The 19,043-nt window shown below is 42.5% G+C and overlaps 1 protein-coding gene across 2 annotated transcripts in view; it reads left to right on the top strand.

Moving 5' to 3' along the window:
* Positions 1–19,043, top strand: part of PIK3AP1 (phosphoinositide-3-kinase adaptor protein 1) — a 44,144-nt gene that overhangs the window by 9,373 nt on the left and 15,728 nt on the right. For both annotated transcript variants that reach the window (XM_032981973.2, XM_032981974.2), the window contains exons 3-7: positions 12,578–12,726; positions 13,571–13,715; positions 15,232–15,374; positions 16,522–16,654; positions 17,394–17,590. In XM_032981973.2, the coding sequence (XP_032837864.2) occupies positions 12,578–12,726; positions 13,571–13,715; positions 15,232–15,374; positions 16,522–16,654; positions 17,394–17,590 (767 nt within the window). The remainder of the gene's footprint in view (positions 1–12,577; positions 12,727–13,570; positions 13,716–15,231; positions 15,375–16,521; positions 16,655–17,393; positions 17,591–19,043) is intronic.

Here is a 19,043-nt window from a genome sequence, read left to right on the forward strand (position 1 = left end):
TTATATGTGGGGAAGTTTTTCAGGCTATGCAGTAAATGTGCTAAGGATGTGGAAATGCTCAGGATGGCACTATACAAGCCAGGTCAGGTCTGGCACGGTATAGTCACCAGTCAGGGTGCAGTGACCAGCCCGCTACTTAAGCCCTCTTGTCTGGCTTGTGATATTACACCATGCTGAGCTGTGTGCGCTGGGCAGCTGCGAGTCTGTGCCTCACAGTTGGAGTCAGCAACTTTTCTCTTCCTCCTGTGTTCCCAAACCTCGGCTGACATCTGTTTTGTATTATGCACATTTCAACTTCTCTGGTTTAATACAGCTCCTACCTATGTTGTCTTGAAAAATTTCAGATTTTCAGTTTAAAAGTTTCTGAAGCATTTACTGATTAATCAGTGGCTTTGAACTTTCTGTACCCAAGTGAACTGTTGCAGGGAAAAACCCAGGGAACTTGACATCTGCCTGGGATTGCTAGGGTGGTAACTGTAACAGCAGCTGTGAACTGTGCTCTTGAAGGACAAATGAAGCCTTGGCTGAGCAGAGCTCTCATGAAATGAAATGGACAAGAAAGATCAGTACCAGCAAACTTCTTGTAAAATAGGAGGCTCAGAAGTAGGTGTAAGGAAATATGTGGTAAATATGGAGGACAGTGGGCAGTTAGAAGAAAGATGAGAACTTTGCTGGAGCCCTGTAGATGAGGAAGAGCTGGTCTGTTAATCTACCTAGTGGGGAGCTCATCAAGAGATGCCAGAGACCAAGGCAGTGAGCTTTTGTTGGGAGGGAAATAGCATAACAGAAACCGCATAAGCTGAATCGAACTTGAGAGCATATCACAGAATTGTTCAGACTGGAAGAAACTGCCTGAGATCATTGTCATGGTTTAAACCTAGCCAGCAGCCGAACACCACTCAGCCACTCACTCACCCTCCCTTGCCTGGATGATGGGGAAGTTGAAGGGGTCAAGGGAGACTCACAGGTTAAGATAGAAACAGTTTAATAATTTTAATGAAATAAAACAATAACAGTAATAGAAAGTACAAATGGGTAATGCACAATGCAATTGCGCACCATGTGCCGACTGATACCCAGCCCTTTCCTGGCTAGCGAACCCGAAATACCAAGATCCCGCAATTGCAATACTGGAAGTGAGAGAGAACCCCCCCCTCCTTCCCAGCTGCCCCTCCTTTATCTACTGAGCATGATGTTACATGATATGGAATATTTCATTGGCTAATTTGGGTCCAATGCTCTGGCTGTGCTCCCTTCCAGCTTCTTGTACACCTGCGCATGGGCAGGACATGGGGCATTGGAGAGTCCTTGATCTCTTAGCAACAACTGAAAACATCAGTGTATTATCAGCATTCTTTTCATACCAAATCTCATACTGATTTCAAAACACAGCACTATTCTAGCTACTAAGAAGAAAAATCTATCCCAGCTAAAACCAGGACAATCACGTAGTCCAACCTCCCTCCTCAAGTATGGTCAGATAAGGCAGGTTGCCCAAGTCCATGTCCAGTCATCTTTTGAATTTCTCTGCAGGTGGAGACTTTACAACCTCTCTGAGCAATTTGCTTCAGTGTTTGACCACCCTTGTAGTAACAAAGTGTTTTCTTGTGTTCACATGGAATTTCATGGGTTTCAGTTTGTGTCCATTGCCTCTTGTCCTGTCAGTAGGCACTATGAAGATGAGTTTGGCTCCCTCTTTTATATTCCCTCCCATCAGGTAAACATTTATGATTTCCCCCAAGTCTTCTTTTCTCCAGGCTGAAATTCCAGCTCTTGCAGCCTCTCCTCGTATAAAAGATGCTGTGGTCCCTTAATCATATTTGCGGTCCTGTGCTGGATTCAAGCTATAAAGATAAAGTAACCTTGGAATAGGCTACTTGGAGTTTGAGGTCAGGTTAGACAGATGCATAAGAGGTTCTCAAGTGTGTCTCAAGCCAGGGGAGTGAAGTGGTAGTACTCAGGAGATTCCCTTCAGCCTGACACTTCTGTGATTGTTTGATTGCTAACTTTTGCTTATCACTGCCATTTAGGTCTAGATTCATTCATGATGAATTTTCAAGTTTGGCAGGAGCTTCTTTCCTGTTACTTTGGGGGTTAATGATAAATGACCTGTTCAGTCATGCTACGTGAATTCCTAACTGTTATGTATCTTGAGATTTCTGCCAAAAGACAGTAGCTGGCCAAAAGTCTTTCTGTGGAAGGGTGTCAGAATTTGTTCACTTGATTGCTCAGACAAGCTCCATGTTAGGCCTTGATGCACTTATGACCTCCTACTTTACTGTGTAACTATTTCAGAACATAAGCACAGTGAAATCCAGTGTTATCTGGTTTGTTACCCTTATACTTGAGATGTCCTGAGGAATGACAAAGCAAATACCATAACATAGAAGAACAGTCTGTGGCTTTTGTGGATAAATTTGAAAACTCTTTCCTTTCTTTTCTTCCCCTTAAAAATATTCACATTGAATACTTTTAAGGGCAACTTTTCAATAGGCAGTAAGAGAGCTGCACACTTTAGCATAGAACAGTGGTAATCTTATCTCAGGTGCTTACTACAGTTCTTTGAGGCGTGGGTGCTTTGTACTGTACAGTGGCATTAGTAACTATTCCTCTGACAGTAGCAGCTACTGTGTCTGTTGTGCTGTGTCTGTTTCTGTCATTCAGGAATACTCTTGTCAGCCTAACACTGAGACTTGCAGGTGAGGCAGTAGTGGAGGGGGTGCTATAAATTGAGAACTGCAACCTCCCTTCCCACAGGTCCATTCTACCCTGTATGGGAACATATTCTGACAGGAGGGAGTGCTGTAGTGTGATTTTCAGTGCCTGTAGATTTTGCTGTTACATGTGGAGCAGAACAAGACCTGGATGCCATAGCAGCTTTCCCCTGTTCTGCTTGTTAAATTTCATAAAGCATGGCCATTGAGGAACACTGGATGCAGAAAGTAATCCTGCTAGAAAGAGGCATGATGTGGCCAAGTACTTTATGGGAAAGTTGTGCCACCTCCTTAAAGGATACATCCTGGACATAAAGCAGCCAAAAAGAGTTCTGTGAGACATCCCTGGTCATCTTCTTAGAGAAGGATCTTGAAGCTATGTCAGATCAATGCCTCTATGAAACTACCTCTTTAATCTTTGGCAAAAAATGGTGCTTTGGGACCTGTTATATTGCTAGAGAGTTAATACAGTATCTCTGAGGCTCCAGATTGTGAGCAGACCCTAGTTCATGCAGCAATAACTTACTGCGGTGTTCCTCTAGCCCTGCTGGAATCTCTTTACCTGTTTGTATGAGATCCTAGCATTGTATTTTCGTCAACAGCTAATCTCTTCAAGGCTTCATACTGTGGTCCCACATCCTCACAATGTTCATGAAGGGTTTCCAGTCCCATGTATGCAATTGCCATTCTCTGCAAGATCCATTTTGGCCCTTAGGAGATTCTAGAAACTGTAGATTGCATGTGGATGCCTGTGTCAAGTTTGTGACTTCTGCTTGCATCTTCAGAGTCTGTTTGGATATCAGAAGTAAAGAAAGCAAGCTGGAGGTAGGAAAGGACAGGAATCTATGTACAGACCTAAAGGGACAGAGAAATGTGAAGGTGGGGACCATCTGATGTTTACTTCTGGCTCTCAGTGCTCTGTGGAGGAATATATTCTAAGTAGTCCTATCTCAGAGAATTATATCCAGCATTTATTCCTGCCATCTTGTTGGACTGACCTTAAAGACATGAGGTAGCATGATTACCTGCTGTACTGCAGTCTTCCCTCTCTCTCTTGCTCTTTTTTTTACTCTTTGAAGGGGCAAAATTAAGTGGATTCCTAAAACGATATTTTTCTCTGTTACATTGTGGTGAAATAGAAAATATGCTTCTTTGACCCTGCTATTTGAAGAGGAACGGGTGAGATATTAGTCAGCCCTCTGAGTGCAGCGAGAGCCTGCTTCATTATATGGGAGCCCTGCAGCCTGTCTGCTCTCACTGCCTCTCAAGGAAGAGGAAACTCTGATGCTCTTGCACAGGAGTTAAGGTTGAGAGAACATACTGGTAGCATGCCCTTCCTTGCAGATGCTAGTATGGTTATAAATGACTGATGGTGGAAATGCAGAGACTTCAGAGAGATGGTTAAAGCAGTCAGAGAAACCTTAACTCAGCCCCTAATGGATACGAAGATGAATGTCCTCATCCATCTGTAGCAAATGGGACCGAGCAGTTGAAATAGTCTTCCCAGCTGCAGGATGGGTGCATTGAGTGTCATCATGGTGCTTCATAAAGTCCCAGTTTATCCACATTAAAAGCATTACTTTGTGCTTCATCTTTCATGACAGTATGAGATTCAAGCAGTGCTAGCATAGGTGCATACTGGCTTTCTAGGCAGAGACAATGAAATGATAATGAAATACAGAAACTAGTGTGGTTAGGAAGTGTTGGGCTATAGTTAGACTTCATGTACATTGCAAATGGTAATCATATTTCTCTGTAGCTTATATTTCTGATAATCTCCCCACAGGCAGCTTTAACAGTGACTAAGCCTAATTCTAAGTATTTGCCAATGTGGATTGGAAGGCTTTAAAATGCCTGCTTAAAGTAAGAGCTCAGTGACTATCGTTGATGGTTTCCTCCAAGTTTGGAACAGCTGAAGTAATTTCTGCAAAATCTTTGCACAAGGGTGTGGTCAAACCAAAGATGCTTTACAGAGCAGGTCTTAAAAGATGTGTGGGGCAGACTTCAGGCTGTTTCAAAGACCTCTGCTGTGCACTTGGACAGTTCTGCTTCTAGGCTTGCATTTTGTAGGATATTCATGGTTGGTTGTTATTACCACAGAAAACTTTCAACACATTTTTCAGAAGTGACTTGAGAATAACAGTGGATCTTGAGTTTCCCAGGGGGAAGTTTCATCAGTGGTATAGGCTGACTTTAGCATGGACTGCTGCAAAAGAGTGGTCTGCCTCATTCTCCACCTTTCATCTGGCTGGATGATCTGGTGTGACATTGGACTGCAAGGGTGGTATTCCTTGGCAAATGAGACTATTTGAAGGAAGAGGGAGGGCAGGACTGCCATTTCAGTAGTAATGTGGCCCTAGATCTACTGAAGTCACTTGTAGAACCATATCTACAGTCAGTGATCTCCCGGTGGGATGTTTGCAAAGCAGCTACCCAGCTCTTTTAGGTGGAACTCCAGCTTTGTTGGCTTTTTTTGTAGACAGTCTTTTCTGTCATGTAAGCGTGCTTAAATTGAAGCAAAGAGGTATCGCAAGAAGAGAGATAATCAGAAAGTTGGATGTTCATGTTTCTTGCATGTGATTGCTCATGAAGACCTGAATCAGCAATGGGTGTAATGTAAATCTTGGCACCCTCAAAAATCATCATCCATGTATATACTTTTTCAGTATGTGTTGTCTTCTCCCAGCACAGGTGGTTGAAGCGAACTAATCCAGCCCCTCTTCCTTGAGATTCTGGTCATGTACACAGTGTCTGTTGTCTGGGTGGCCAGAACCTTGCATCTTCCCCAGAAACTCTTTCCTGACTCTGTCCTGTTCCCTTACATCCCAGCTAGTTCTTAGGTTTATACACGTAATCCTGTCACAAATTGACCACTAGGCCTTTGAGAGCCCAAGGCTAACTGAGAGCTCAAAGAATTACAGTGAGTTGGCTTGCAGTTTCTGAACCATAATAGCCAGGCATACTTTTAGCTTGAGGCCAGCATAGTGTGGTACATGTTTGATTGAACTTTAGTGAGAGAACTACAAGCTAAATACACTTTGCAGTTGTAACACATTGTAGACATGGTCACATAAGCTATGTTATCTCTGTGTTATAAGGGAAACTCTGCATTTCATCCCTGAACTGGCAATTACTATCTGCAGTAGATATGAGTGAAATGTATAAATGTTCCTCCTCATCCTGAAGTTCAGGGACAGACAGTTTAGCTTACAGCCCCATTGTCTGCTGCTGAAGCAGAGATCCTGGTCCTGTGTGTTGCTGACACAGCCAAACACATGCTGTTTTCCGCTGGTTCTGCTGCATGGGTCATAGCCTCTGATGAAAATAAAGAAGGGGAAAGAAGGCTGTGATGGTTGGAGCTGTATTTTAAACTGCTATAGCTCTTTCTTTTGTGAACATCTGCCTCCAGACAAATGCACAGATTTATGTTGTTTGGTTTTGGTTTTTTGTGGTTTGTTTTTTTTTGTTTTTTTTTGTTTGTTTGTTTGTTTTTTTGCAGCTCAGCAGGTTCACTAGCCCAGGATAACTCTCTGGAGTTAAGTATGCATTTGAGTTGAAACAGTCTTTTCTGGTCAAGCAACAGCACTGTAGGGACAGTGTTGGCACTCTTGTGCTTTATTAGGTAATGGAAGAAGACATTTCTTCTCCAGGACTATACAAGGTCATCTGATGATGTTTTTAAGAGCAGAATTTGTCAGAATCTCAGAACAGTATTCTGAGAGGTCTGTATTTGTGGAACATGTCTGTTACTGGGGTTGGAGGGAAAACTGTGCTGGACTGAGACTGTGCGTTTTCCCTGAGGTTTTGCACGTTGTGGCTGTAAGAGTCACTGTTATCTCAGGTGCATCCAGTTCTTTACATTAAAGGTCCTGCTCTCAGCTCAGGACTGCTAGTGAATGAATGAGAGCTGTAAGTTTTAAAGAGTTTTGCAGGAGGCCACAATTTGCAATTTCCTCTTTGCTCTGTGATAGGATTACCGAGTGTTGTCTTGCCATCCTGGGGAAATTGCTGAGCTTCTGTGAAACTTCCCTGTGCTTAGATCTTTGTGAATGGTGTATTCCTGCAACCTGTAGCATTACAGACCAAGAATGTACTTTCCTAAGCTACTGAGGAAGAGGGGATTGCAGACCAATGATCCCAAACTAACTATAAGAGCCCATCCAGTAGTCATCTGCAGCCACAAGGCAGAGGAGGCTGGGAAGCATTGCTGGGGCAGATGATGGCAGATGTAGGCAGTTTCCCAACTGTTACCTGTGTGGCATTGTATCCATGACAAGAATTCCAGAGGCATGTCAGTCCAGTTCCCATTTTCATCCATTTCTAAAGCAGGAAGGAATTCCCATCTAGGATTCCTACCCCCACTACTGCACATCAGGAAATGTCATGTGAGGTGCGATGGTTATATGCATCAGTCTGATCACAATTGCTTCGCAGCTGACTTTGCCTCCTCAGTCCCGTTTTTCATCTGACATTAATAATGAGTGCCAGGAATAATTAAAAACTGTACCCAGCCCAAGCAGCCAACTGGAAGTTACTGGTGACATTCCCTAAAATGGAAAATTTCCCACAGAAGGTACCTTTGATCGTGTATGTTAGCTTCCTGTTTTCTGCCAATTCCCCATCTGCTTGAGACTTTTATTTTACCAGTCTTTCATAGTGTCTGGTATTTCGTACCTTTTCTTCTTGCTTTCTCTTCTGTGTCCTTTCCACTCTTGTGGCTTTTCAAACTTTCCTTTCTCGACCTCACTGTTCTCAGAACTATGTGCCAAGTTTCCTGTTCCTGCAACCCAAGTATGATATTTATTGGCTACTTTCTCATCCCTACCTTCCAGTACTTACAGGAGTGACATGGAGTTGCCCTTGGCATTGTAAACAACTTTTGGTGACTCAGTTTTCTCCAAACACTTTTTGTTTCAAAGGTGAAATTAAAAAGTAACTTGGAAGCACCATTCGGGAGCACTAAACCAAGAAAAGTGAATAGATTCATTCACTTAAGTTAAAATTTCATGATCTTCATGAAAGCCTCTTGCACTCAGCTGCAAAGACATTTTCCTCCTTTCAGTTACATGTGTGTAGCTCTAAAATATGACAAAGGAAAACTGTTCCTTGAAGTTTGGATAAGATGCGCTTTATAAAGGAATGCAGACTAATGTATGTTTTTTAGTATTAAGGATAAATATTGTCTTACTAGGTTACAAAGGTAAACACAACTTACCTTCTGGCTTCTCACAATTTGCTGAAACACCAGCCCCGTCAACAGATCTCTTGATAACCCAGTTGTGTTCTTTGTAAGGATACAGCTTCCCTATGTGTTGCACAACTGTGTACGCGCACACTGGGTCAATCAAAACTTGGCATAGTAAAATACACCTTGTTTGCCTGATGGAGGATGAGAACTAGTTTATTGTAACTTCCAACTTTACAGTACAAATGAGATGTGACCACTTCTTTGTAGAACGGAAAATCTGTCTTTAGGTGCTATGCTTGTAGATGACCTACTTGAGGTGAGGAGTTTGAAGAGAAGGGGGAGATGTCCCATAATTTATTTGTTCTGTATGGGCAGTTTTACAAAGTCTTATATTTTTCTGTGTTTTTTCTTCTCACCTGCTGCTTTTCTGCATGCTTCTCCACTCTGTTGAAAGGGGAAATGTTGCTACAGTATAACCCAGTTTTGAGGGATTATCACAAGATGTTTCACTGCTGAGCCTGTATTTCCTTGGTAAAGCAGGGGCTCTCTGAGGTTAGCATGATAAAAGATAACTTTCCCTGCTTTCCCTGAGTACTTTGTCAGTACTCTGTGCTTCACTCAAATGAAGATAGAGTTGCTCTGAGAGATTTAATGTCCTTGTTTGCACTTGGAAAAGGAGGCTGGCCAGCTGGAAGCTTTAGGTGATAGCAGGAGCTATCTTTGAGGGCCTTCCCTCTTGCTCTGGGTGTACTGAAGTGAAGGTCTGAGGCCTCGTGAAAGCTAGTTGTCTTGGCTGGTGAGCTGGTCGATGGATGGGGTGGGAAGTGTTCACAGATGCCAGTGAGGGGGTAGTCTGCACGTGCAGAACCTATAGGGACAAGTTGTTGCTCAGTCATGCCATTTGCATGAATATCTGGATGACAGAGTGGTCTGGGCAGGCTGCTGACTCCTTCTGAGCATTCACATATCCTGTGGGGTAAGGGCTGACTTCTGAGAAACCGCAGCTGTCGGCTCCATGCCGATAGCCCGCCAGCTCAGCCAGAAGGAAATGGATGACAGAACAGGCTGTGTGCACTGTTCAGCAACAAGTCAAAATAACTGGCTGCTTTGTATTAGTTTCTAAAGCTGCTGAATGGTTTATAAAGTGCGTGGCCATGCCTGCATTTTCCCTGCGCTTTTCCCGGGGGTGAGTTTCTGCAGGGCAGCTGTGTGGGGAGCCAGGCAGTGCAGGTGAGAAGGGGGCAGCGTGGGGCTGCTCTCTGTGGCTCAGCTACTGATGCTTCCTGGAAGGGGGCACGTTCTTCAAGGGGAAATGTGGTTGGGTTTCTTGGACCACATCTCCTCCTCCTGATGCTGTTCTCACAAGTATTTCACAGACTCTCAAGCGTGGCCTGAGGTAGCCTTCATTTAAAGGGGAACAGAAAGGCCCTCCAGTTAAGGCAGAGCTGTTCATAACCACAAGCTGTAGACCTACAGCAGCTGCTCATGGAGAAGCTCAATTCAGGTATTCACTTAACTTTCTAATGAGTCTGTTGATCTCCTCGGTGATGGCCTCTCTAGCCCGGGTATCATTACAATGATGTAATTGCTGAATCTGTATATGTAAATGGGTTGTCATTACTCAAGTATCTTAGCGAGCGAGAAGCCTGATCTAACAACATGTCCTGTTAGAGTATGGATATTATTCAATGTAACGGGATGGTTTCTTCTTCCAGTGCTTGCAGGTCAGTAGCATGTGACTGGAACTTGCAGGATGACCATAGCATCACTTTACTGCTTACGTGGGAAGTTGGTAATTTGCAATTTCACAATTTTCTGAATGAAAAACCAGATGAATAATTCATACCTGAAACTCCAAGTGCCTGTTCTGTTAGCTGTTAATCCAATTACTGATTAACATTGCTTGCTTCTTCCTGTATTACCTAACAGCCCTGTTCTTACATCTGACCTCTGGGCAGTCAACTCTGTTACTAGAACGCGGAAGTGCAAGACAGGACCAGGCGATGCCAGAACTTCTTAAAAGCTCAAGTTATTATTTATCTGCTAATTTGTTTCTAGTATCAAATAACATCAGTAAAGCAGAGAGACTGGAGGGCTTGTTCTCTCCTTTCTCCTTTCTTATCCTTGCTTACTGTAGATGCTGTAACTGACATCTACAGCTTTAGGTTTCATTTTCCTCCGAAATGGACCGTATGTTGGGTAAGTGAGGTACAAATTACCACACTGTTGGTTCCATATTGGGGTGGGGATGATATCCTTACTATTAGGACATATTAGGCAAGTGTCACCTTGTGTGTATGTTGCAGGAACATGAATGATTTGCTGTAATTTGGACATCATGGGCTCTCTCTGCGGTGAGCTTGGTCTTTCTGATTTAGTCATGTTGGAAATAACCAAGAGAGATTATAGAGACACTATTCTAGTAACAGTTGTCTCTTCTCCTCCTCCCCAAAAGACATGGTGTCTTGCTCTGCATATGCCAAACAGTTGATGTGATAGCTATTGTGTAAGGGAAGGATGTGGGACCAGTGCTTTATTTTTTCCCATGCAGCTGGGCAGCCTGGCACTCAGTCCACTTTTCCCTAAGAGAAGGGCTCCCAAAACTGGGGTCTGGCTCTTGCAGCTGATGACTCAAGACAGTATCAATTAAAATACCAAGTTAAGGAATTTAAAACTTCAGTCCATTTTCTGTAATACTTAGCACCACTGTCTGAAAATTCAGAAGACCTCTTTCAGTGCATAGCCTTGTGTCAGAGTAGTTTCTTAGTCAAATCTGCAGATTTGTGTTGGTGCAGTATTAAAATCTATTCACTAAATTACATGTACTGTTCTAGGTTTGTTTAAGAAATGTTGATGTTGGTGGTGATGCCTTACTTGAACTTTACAGAGCTGCAGATTTTTGGCTCTACTCTTTCTACAGCAAACATTAAAGCAGCAATCTACTTGCACTTATGTGAGCAGGCTTACTTGCCATGTGGTGTGATTCATGTACTTAGTTGAGCATATGTGCACCGCTATTTGTAACAAAAATTTCGGCTGAATTATTCACTATAAATTTGTGGCTTAGCCTGTCTCCTGAAAGCAAAGTCACATTCATATAATTCATAAAATCCCATTTAAATGTATAGAAAATATATAACAATGTGCATGACAAAGAATTTGAAATATCCTAAGTTTAAGCCTTTGGTAATAGTAATAATGAAGAAGTCTAGATTTAAATTCCTGAGTCTCTTCCATCTTCACTGTTTGAAACTAGCAGAACATGAACTCCTAGTAGAAGTCTGGTTTAATAACTGGCTCTCTTGATTTGTGGAAACTTGATGTACCTAGAGGTTGAGGGATTCTGAGTAAAATCTGGACTGTTGACAGCTTCACCTTATGGATGCCACAGGATAGATTGTGTGGTTAGTCACTTAGGCCTTTCTCATCAGGACTGAGCATTTGAATAGAACATTTCTTACTAATGTAAAACCTCTGGCAGTCCAAACCTGATATTTTATCTAATAAATAATTTATACTCCTCTTTACAGATGTGTTTTACAGTAAGTAGTAAATAATAAATAACTTCAAAAATGTCTTAAATCCTTGACTGCTCCATGGTTTTCCAAGGTTTGGAAAATTTTGGCCATGGGAGATAGTTTTAAGAATTCATGCTGGTCTTCTGACAATGGGAAGTCATTGACTTTCACCCTATGTTTTGGGAGATGGGGGAAAAAAGGTGTGAATCATGTGAATCAAGAGGCAGAAGCTAGATAAGAAAGTGCTCTCTACTAAGTAGATACAAATTGTCTGTTGTTTCCTTTCTCTAGTTGGGAAAAGGTATTTCCTGGCAGGGGTAGGAGACCTGTAATCTATTTTAATTCTTGCTAGGTTTTTTTGCAGCCAGTGATATCAATTCAGTTTGCTCTTCCCTCAGTATCCATGCTGTTACTGGGAAGCAGGAATGAGAACATTGTTTTGTACACACAGATTGTAGGGTTACATATGTTTACTTATACTCTTGGGTCTGTTTGGGTAGAGTACTGTTACTCTTCAATGCGAAGGCTCTGGTATGTTTCAATTTCACTCTTGTATAGATACAGGAGCTTCTAGGCTTTAGTCAAGGAACAGGATCCCTTCAGACTACTGCCTCATGTTGTATTTTGTCGACACAATAATGAACTTGGGAGTTGGGGTAAACAATTTAAGCAGGATTCAGAAAACTAAAGATACTACTGAAATGACAGTTGTTTTTCTTCATTTACTTTAGGAGAGGGAGATTAAAGGCTGCTGCCCATTCTACAATGTATTCAAAGTGAAGCTGGAGTCAGATGAGTCCAGTTGCTGATAATACTTATATTAGTCATTAACATACTGATTTTCCTACCTAAGATGAGAAGGGACTACCCATTTCAGCAAAGAGTGGCGTTGTTGTTTGATTTGTAAGCATATCTAGTGCTACTCTAGCACTTTTGTGTCTTTGTTAATGTTTCCCAGCAATCCTTGTAAGTGAAAAGAAGAGGAAGCTCTGTAGCTTCCCTTTCTTCAACTAGATCCCCTTTTCTGAGCGTTACTTTGAAAAGTATAGCAAGTTACACCCCACCACCTCCCTAGCTGTTTCTTAGGATGGATGTGTGTGATACGCATTTTCAGCAAAGGGGAGTGATGTAACAGGACTCTGTATGCTTTATTTTAGACTCAGGCTGTGACTCTGTGACTGATACAGAAACGGAAGACGAGAAGAACCCAGTTTACTCCCACAGACTTGCCATGAGTGAAGAACATGGATCATCCAAGAGCACTGGGAACCATCTGGTGGTGCAACCTGACCGCATACGGTGTGGGGTACTGTATGTCCACTCCTTGGGCTATGTTCTCACCGTGGGCTGGTGCAACCCATTATGCTACTCTGTAATGGACAGCTTTACAGGCCTTGGAATTAGTCTCTAATTTCTTTTCTGTCACCTTCCCTCTCAGCCACCTGTCCCCAGTGTCTCTGTTTCATGAGCTTGGCCCAGAAATATCTTGGTAACATGCAGTGCCCAGTGTTGTCTAGGCTGCAATGTCACTTATTGGCAGACAGTCTCATTAACATAGCTGCTTGTCTTGTGTGCTGTGAGACAGGTGCACACTCTTGACTTCCTATCTTCCATTCTGGTGAGATTTAGGGGTGGGAAGTGGAGTAAGGTGATTGTAATGAACCAATTAACTCCGCAGTCTAATATGACAATTTGGGTGCATGTCATGCAAGTGACTCTGAAGATCTTGGATCATGTCTTCCTGTCTGAAAAAACAGCATTTCTTAATTTAGCATCTCCTCAGATGGAGAAAGTCCATTTCTTCCTCTGTTTTTGTTTAGAGCAGGGCTGTGCTACTTGAGGGAAGAGACTGATAGAGTTGAAGCAAAGTCATTTTATAAATTTAGCTTTAATCAGTTTATAAATATAGCTGATAAATCTGCAGTTTTATCAGCTTCATGCATGTATCTATGCCGGTGCAAGCTGTAACAGAAGCCACCTGCCCAGTTATTCCATGACTGGAAGATGCTTCTGACAACTATTCAGAACCATGAAAGTGACAGATGATAATTCATGTCTTAGTTGCAATGGCAACAAAATCCCTAGAAGAGGGACTTAAAGTAAGTGTTCTTATGTTGTGAACCTGCATATTGTAATGCTTTTTCTCTTAGGTGCAGACAACAGTTTATATTATCATGAAATGTAAACTAGATGGCGAAGTGAAAACTGAAGTTGAATTCTCTCCAGAGAGTGCATCGTCTGTGCGTGTGCTGGCGGAGATGGAGAATGAGTACACCATCTCTGTGGAGGCTCCAAGTAAGTTGGGCTGAGATACTCCCCGCTGCTGCCAAATTGCTTCCTTTCTATCTCAACCTGCCTGTCCTGAAAAATTCCAGAGGGATAAGGGTAAAGGTTGCAATGCAGGAAAACTTGAGGCCAGGAAATCTTGAACTTGCATTGTCGTCTGTGGTACTTCTGTGATGAGGAACTGAGGCTGCTGCCTGGAGGCTCTGTTCTCCCCTCACCAGCAGCAGGGCTGCAGTGTGAAAACACCTTACTGGGAGTTCTGAGAGCAGACTGCAGGTCGTAAAGCACTTTGAGCTTAACTGCATGTTAAAACCACCGCCACATTAGCATTGGCAGGGCACCAAGAGAGGATAAGTGCCAGTAAATAATTGCATGACTATAACAGCATGTGCTTAATGTGTAATGATCTCTCTGTGATCAGAAGCTTGCCTTTCAATTTAGATATGTTTTGTCATTCTAGATATCTACATTTACAAAACTTGGTTGTCTAAACTTTAGGGGCAAGTTCTCAGAGCCTTACAGATTGATAGTAGTTTCCCAGCATGACTTTATTTAATCTACTTTGGTCTTTCCTCTTGAAGAGTCATTGTGCCAGCTCTGAGAATAAAGTCTAATACTCATTATAGCAACTCATGTAAAGTTGGTGAGGTGGATTGATTTAAAGAAGGTGTCCTCACACACGCAAAAATGCTCAACTTAATCTGTTTTAAATCAAGACTTGTAACTTAAACATGGACCTGGAAACTAACTTGCACTGTGAGTTATAAGCATGACCTTCACATTGATGGAGTGTACAACTATGTAAGCTCTGCAGTTTATAACTGCAGTAAGAGAAATATATTTTTAATTCCTTTCATGCATGACTGTAACTATTTCATCATTTTCTGAGTTGTTAACAGCCAAGCATATATACAGAGAAAGATTAATTTCAGTGGGATTCAAAACATTTGTGTTTCACAGGTCTGAACTTTCTCTTTCAATGCACACTGGACAAAACATCAAGAAGATCCAAAGGTGCAGGTGCAAGGTGCATGAGTAAAGATGCAAAGCTGGAATTCTTTTAAGCTGATTTCGTTCAGAGACTAGTGAGGCTGATGGGGGTTGCAAAATCCCTAATGACTTTTCTGGTTTCTCTCCCCTTCTTCCCCAGCTCTCATATTTTATGGCATGGTTTAGAGACTGCTCCAGAGAAAGCCAGGGGTGGAGAGATGTGAGGCTTTCTAGTTTGAGGTGATGTACTGTTAACATTAGTGGTCCAGACTACTGTTAGCAGAGGACCTAGCAGCTCACAGGTGATATGCACCGACGTAGCTATAAAGAAGGTAGTTCCAAAGTAATTTCCTACCTAGTGTTCAGACCAACATCATCTCCTTTTTTTTCATGATTTTTCATGAATTTAGTACAAGAAACTGTTTTGGTATCCAGCTGGCAGTATCTCCAAACTCCTCCTATCCTCAGGGTATTTGATGTAGACTCATTCTCATTGATTGTTCTTAATTGTGATTTCTTCTCTTTCTTTTCAAAGATTTAACCTCTGGGACAGTGCCTCTGCAGATATATTCAGGGGACTTGATGGTGGGAGAAACAAGTGTCACCTATCATACCGACATGGATGAAATCAGCAGTCTGTTGGCTAAGGCAGCCAACCCGGTACAGTTCATGTGCCAGGTAATGACTCTAGCAAACAGCTACTTTGGAAACCAGCTCTTTCAGAGGCTAGACAAGTAGACATAAGCAAAAGTGATTGCCATGAAGTAGCTCATCTGAAATTAAGAAATGCAGGGTTATATAGGGATTTCCATGTAACCTTAACATCCCCTTTTAGTGAAAGCACAGGTGTTTTTTCTGTTTCTGCAGAAAATAGCTGGCTAAGGTGAATCAGGCTTTCCAACTAACACAAATAACATGCAGTCAATCAACACTCACATTTAGACCTTGATGACTTGAAAAGATTGGGATGACAGAACTTGATGTAACAGAAAGTACCATAAAGAAATAAATTGGAAATTTGTACCTAAGGGTTCTTGGAAAAGATGTGAAAAGGCAGCAAAGATTCATACTAGCTGAATGAAGCAGAGTATCATAAAATGATTTGTTTATTCTTAGCACTTACTTCTTTAAAATCACTCCTCAGATCTCTTACCATATTTTGCACAGTTGGGGTACTTGAACCCTATTAAGAGGTAAAGCCTGCACAGGCAAGTTCTCCAGATGTGTTGTCTTTACTGCCTGCCTGCATGTGCCTGATCAGCCATGTAGTGGAAGCCTACAGAGTAGTGTTGTTAGTCACCAGCATACCTGGGGGAGGGGAGACTCTTTCCCTTTCTTTCTAGTTCAAGTTGTGGAGCAGTTTGTACTGGGCTGTACCTCTACCTGAGGAATATACCTTCTTCCCAGTCGTTGGCTAAGAACCAGTCCAAAAGCCAAACCCAGAGTGTGCACCAGAGCAATTCAAAATGGACCAGTTCGTACTTAGAGCAGGACTGCCACTTGGTTGGAACAGTTTCAGAAGTAAGATTACACCTGTCAAGGATGTAGGAAGTAACAGTTTTCTGTGCTTCCAGTTGCATGAGTGACTTGCTCGTTGTACTATGTCTTGTTTTGGAGTGTATGGTTCTCATCTTCTCAGATTAATGATACTCTGTTTCTAGATCAGGAAGTTATTAATGTTCTTTGCTTGACCTGAACATTGCTACCTTCAGAGTTTATGCCTACTGTCTTCTGATGTGTACTAAATAAAGAAACACCTTATAAACCTCACCTAAACTGAATCTCCAGACTCCCCCAAATAAAATCACTTTCCATTTATCTCTAGGCCTTTAAAATTGTTCCATACAGCATAGAAGCACTGGACAAGCTGTTGACTGAGTCACTCAAGAAGAACATTCCTGCCAGTGGCTTACACCTGTTTGGAATCAACCAGCTGGAAGAAGAAGATATGACAACAAGTAAGTTGAAAGATTTTTGTTCTCTTTTTAAACTTCATCTGTATCGGTTGTTTTACCTTGGAGTGCCTTAACACTGAGGTGTGTGGTACCTGCACAGGTTGTCTAAAAATCTTGCATCTCAGCCAGGAAGCTAAACTTCTGATGATGCCTGTAGAAAGATGATTGCCATTAAGGTTGGGTGACTTTTTTTATTATACGCATCAGTCTCACTTCCTTGCACTGTGGCAGATGCAGCTACGGAGAGAGCTTCAAACACAACTAAAGGGAAAAGATGATGCTCCCCAAAATGTCCTCTTTATTTTCTCCCATGTTTTTCTCCCAGTCCCACGTGGCATTTCTCCCCAGCCCAGTCCTTTTCCCCCAACCCCATAACTGTGCCCTAAGTTGTACAGTGGGCACTCAGTAGTTGGATTGGTGTGGCACCATGACGTGATTGCCTTACAGTAGCTGGATCCTACTGGAATTATAATCTAAGAGGTCCTTGCAAACCTGTGATCCTCCATATATTAAGCTACTGCAGTGCCTGATAACCCAGGAAAGGTCATAGGACTTAAGACTGGAGATGCGCTAGATAGCTCAGTTAATTTGTGCAGTTAGCTCTTTTGAAACTGTATATTTACTTTTCAGGGCTTTCACACCTGCTTTGGTCTGTGTGTTTGCTAGGAATTTTGTTTCTCACCTACTGGCTATATTGCTGCTAGAGAGAAGCTTAGATTCTAACAGGTTCCTTTTCTCACAGATCAGAGGGATGAAGAGTTGCCAACACTGCTTCACTTCTCTGCAAGATACGGGCTGAAGAACCTCACTGCCTTGCTGCTTACATGCCCTGGAGCACTGCAAGCCTACAGTGTAGCCAACAAATATGGCCACTATCCAAACACCATAGCAGAAAAGCATGGCTTTAAGGACCTCCGCCAATTTATTGATGAATATGTGGTAAGAGGAAGCAGCAGTCTTTCTGCATTGTCCCACAGCAGGTGCAGGCACTGGCACCAAGCTTGGCACTTAGTGTTGTGGGAGGAGGAGTGATGGAGTAATAAAGGGTGCAGTGTAGTGTGGTAGGGTGTAGAAGACAGACATCCAGCCAGCCATACTAAAAGCTTCTAGGTTGGAGGGTTGGGTGCATTTCTGGAGCTGGGGAAGTTCTTGGAGCTTTTGCACAGAGCAAATAAGATGGAAGCAAGAGACTGCCATGCTGGGTTTCCTTATCCATCCATCTAATGAACTTTCTGCAGGGACATGGTTGGTACCTGGTATACTTTTCTAACCTGTGATCTTGGGAAAACTACAGCCCCTTTATCCCACTTACTTTGGGGAGTAGAATATGTTTGGGAAGGTATAATCTGAGGTGCTCTCTGAGTAGTCATAGTACAGTCTGGATTGCTTATTAGCTCATTCACATCTGATCTCTGTAGTCTGCCTGTTCCACTTGAAATCCATTTCTTCCTGCATTAGGATAGCTGTCCATTCCTTAATCGTTCTGTCTGGAAGCCCAATTCACAATTCAGTTCTTTTCGAGTTAACCTCATCTCCAGGAAAGAGCACTCTGCTTTTTCCAGATTATGAGATGGACCTGACTCCAGCTGCACCAGGCCCTTGTTTCTGTGGGGTCCTTCAGTATGCATGGGGTTTATCCTTTGTTTTCCATTTGAGTTGTTTCTAGCCTGTATGCAACAAAATAACAAGCAGCTCCTTGACTGGGATCACATGCATTCTTGAGCAGATTTTATCTGGATTTGCTTTCAGTTGAAAAGTTGTGCGTAATTGTCCCTAACGGTTTTCCAATGGTGGGTGATACATCTACCATCCTTAGTGTGGTTCTGCCAGCCAATTCCAGTAGTGTTTAAGCCCTATTTAGGAGGCATGGGTGGTTCTTAGACATGGGGCTTGTTTCTTGACATAGGCATGAATTTAGGGTTATACATTAGAGCTAAATAAAGGTAATTCCCTGTTCTTAGATCAGGAGGGCTGCAGAAAGTGTAAATTGTGTTATTAAAATCTTTGCGTTGGCATGACATATGCTTAGGAAGTCCTTCCAACCTCTTACTGCAGTACTGTGCTCGTCCCATGTATTTCTCTTCACCAGCACAGTGACAGTGCTAAGAGTAGGTCCTGCTTACTGACCATCAAGCTTTCTGTGAAGCTTAGTACCAGAGCACACAAATGATTTGCGCCAGTTTGTCCACTGCAAGGTAGCAACTAGAAGCACTACTAGTATGGATATCTGAAAATCCCGGTGAACCCCTTTACTTACCTAATTTTTTTCTCGGGAAAAAGTTGCTCTGCACTTCGCTATATCATCACAGGAGCTACCTGCCTGGTCCATTTTAACTGTGGGGGGAAGCATGCGTAGACAGTATTGACACATGCACTGTGGATTGAAGGCCTG

Source organism: Tyto alba, unplaced genomic scaffold (assembly GCF_018691265.1).
Source record: "Tyto alba isolate M040663 unplaced genomic scaffold, T.alba_DEE_v4.0 Super-Scaffold_1, whole genome shotgun sequence".
In the NCBI taxonomy this organism is placed as follows: domain Eukaryota; kingdom Metazoa; phylum Chordata; class Aves; order Strigiformes; family Tytonidae; genus Tyto; species Tyto alba.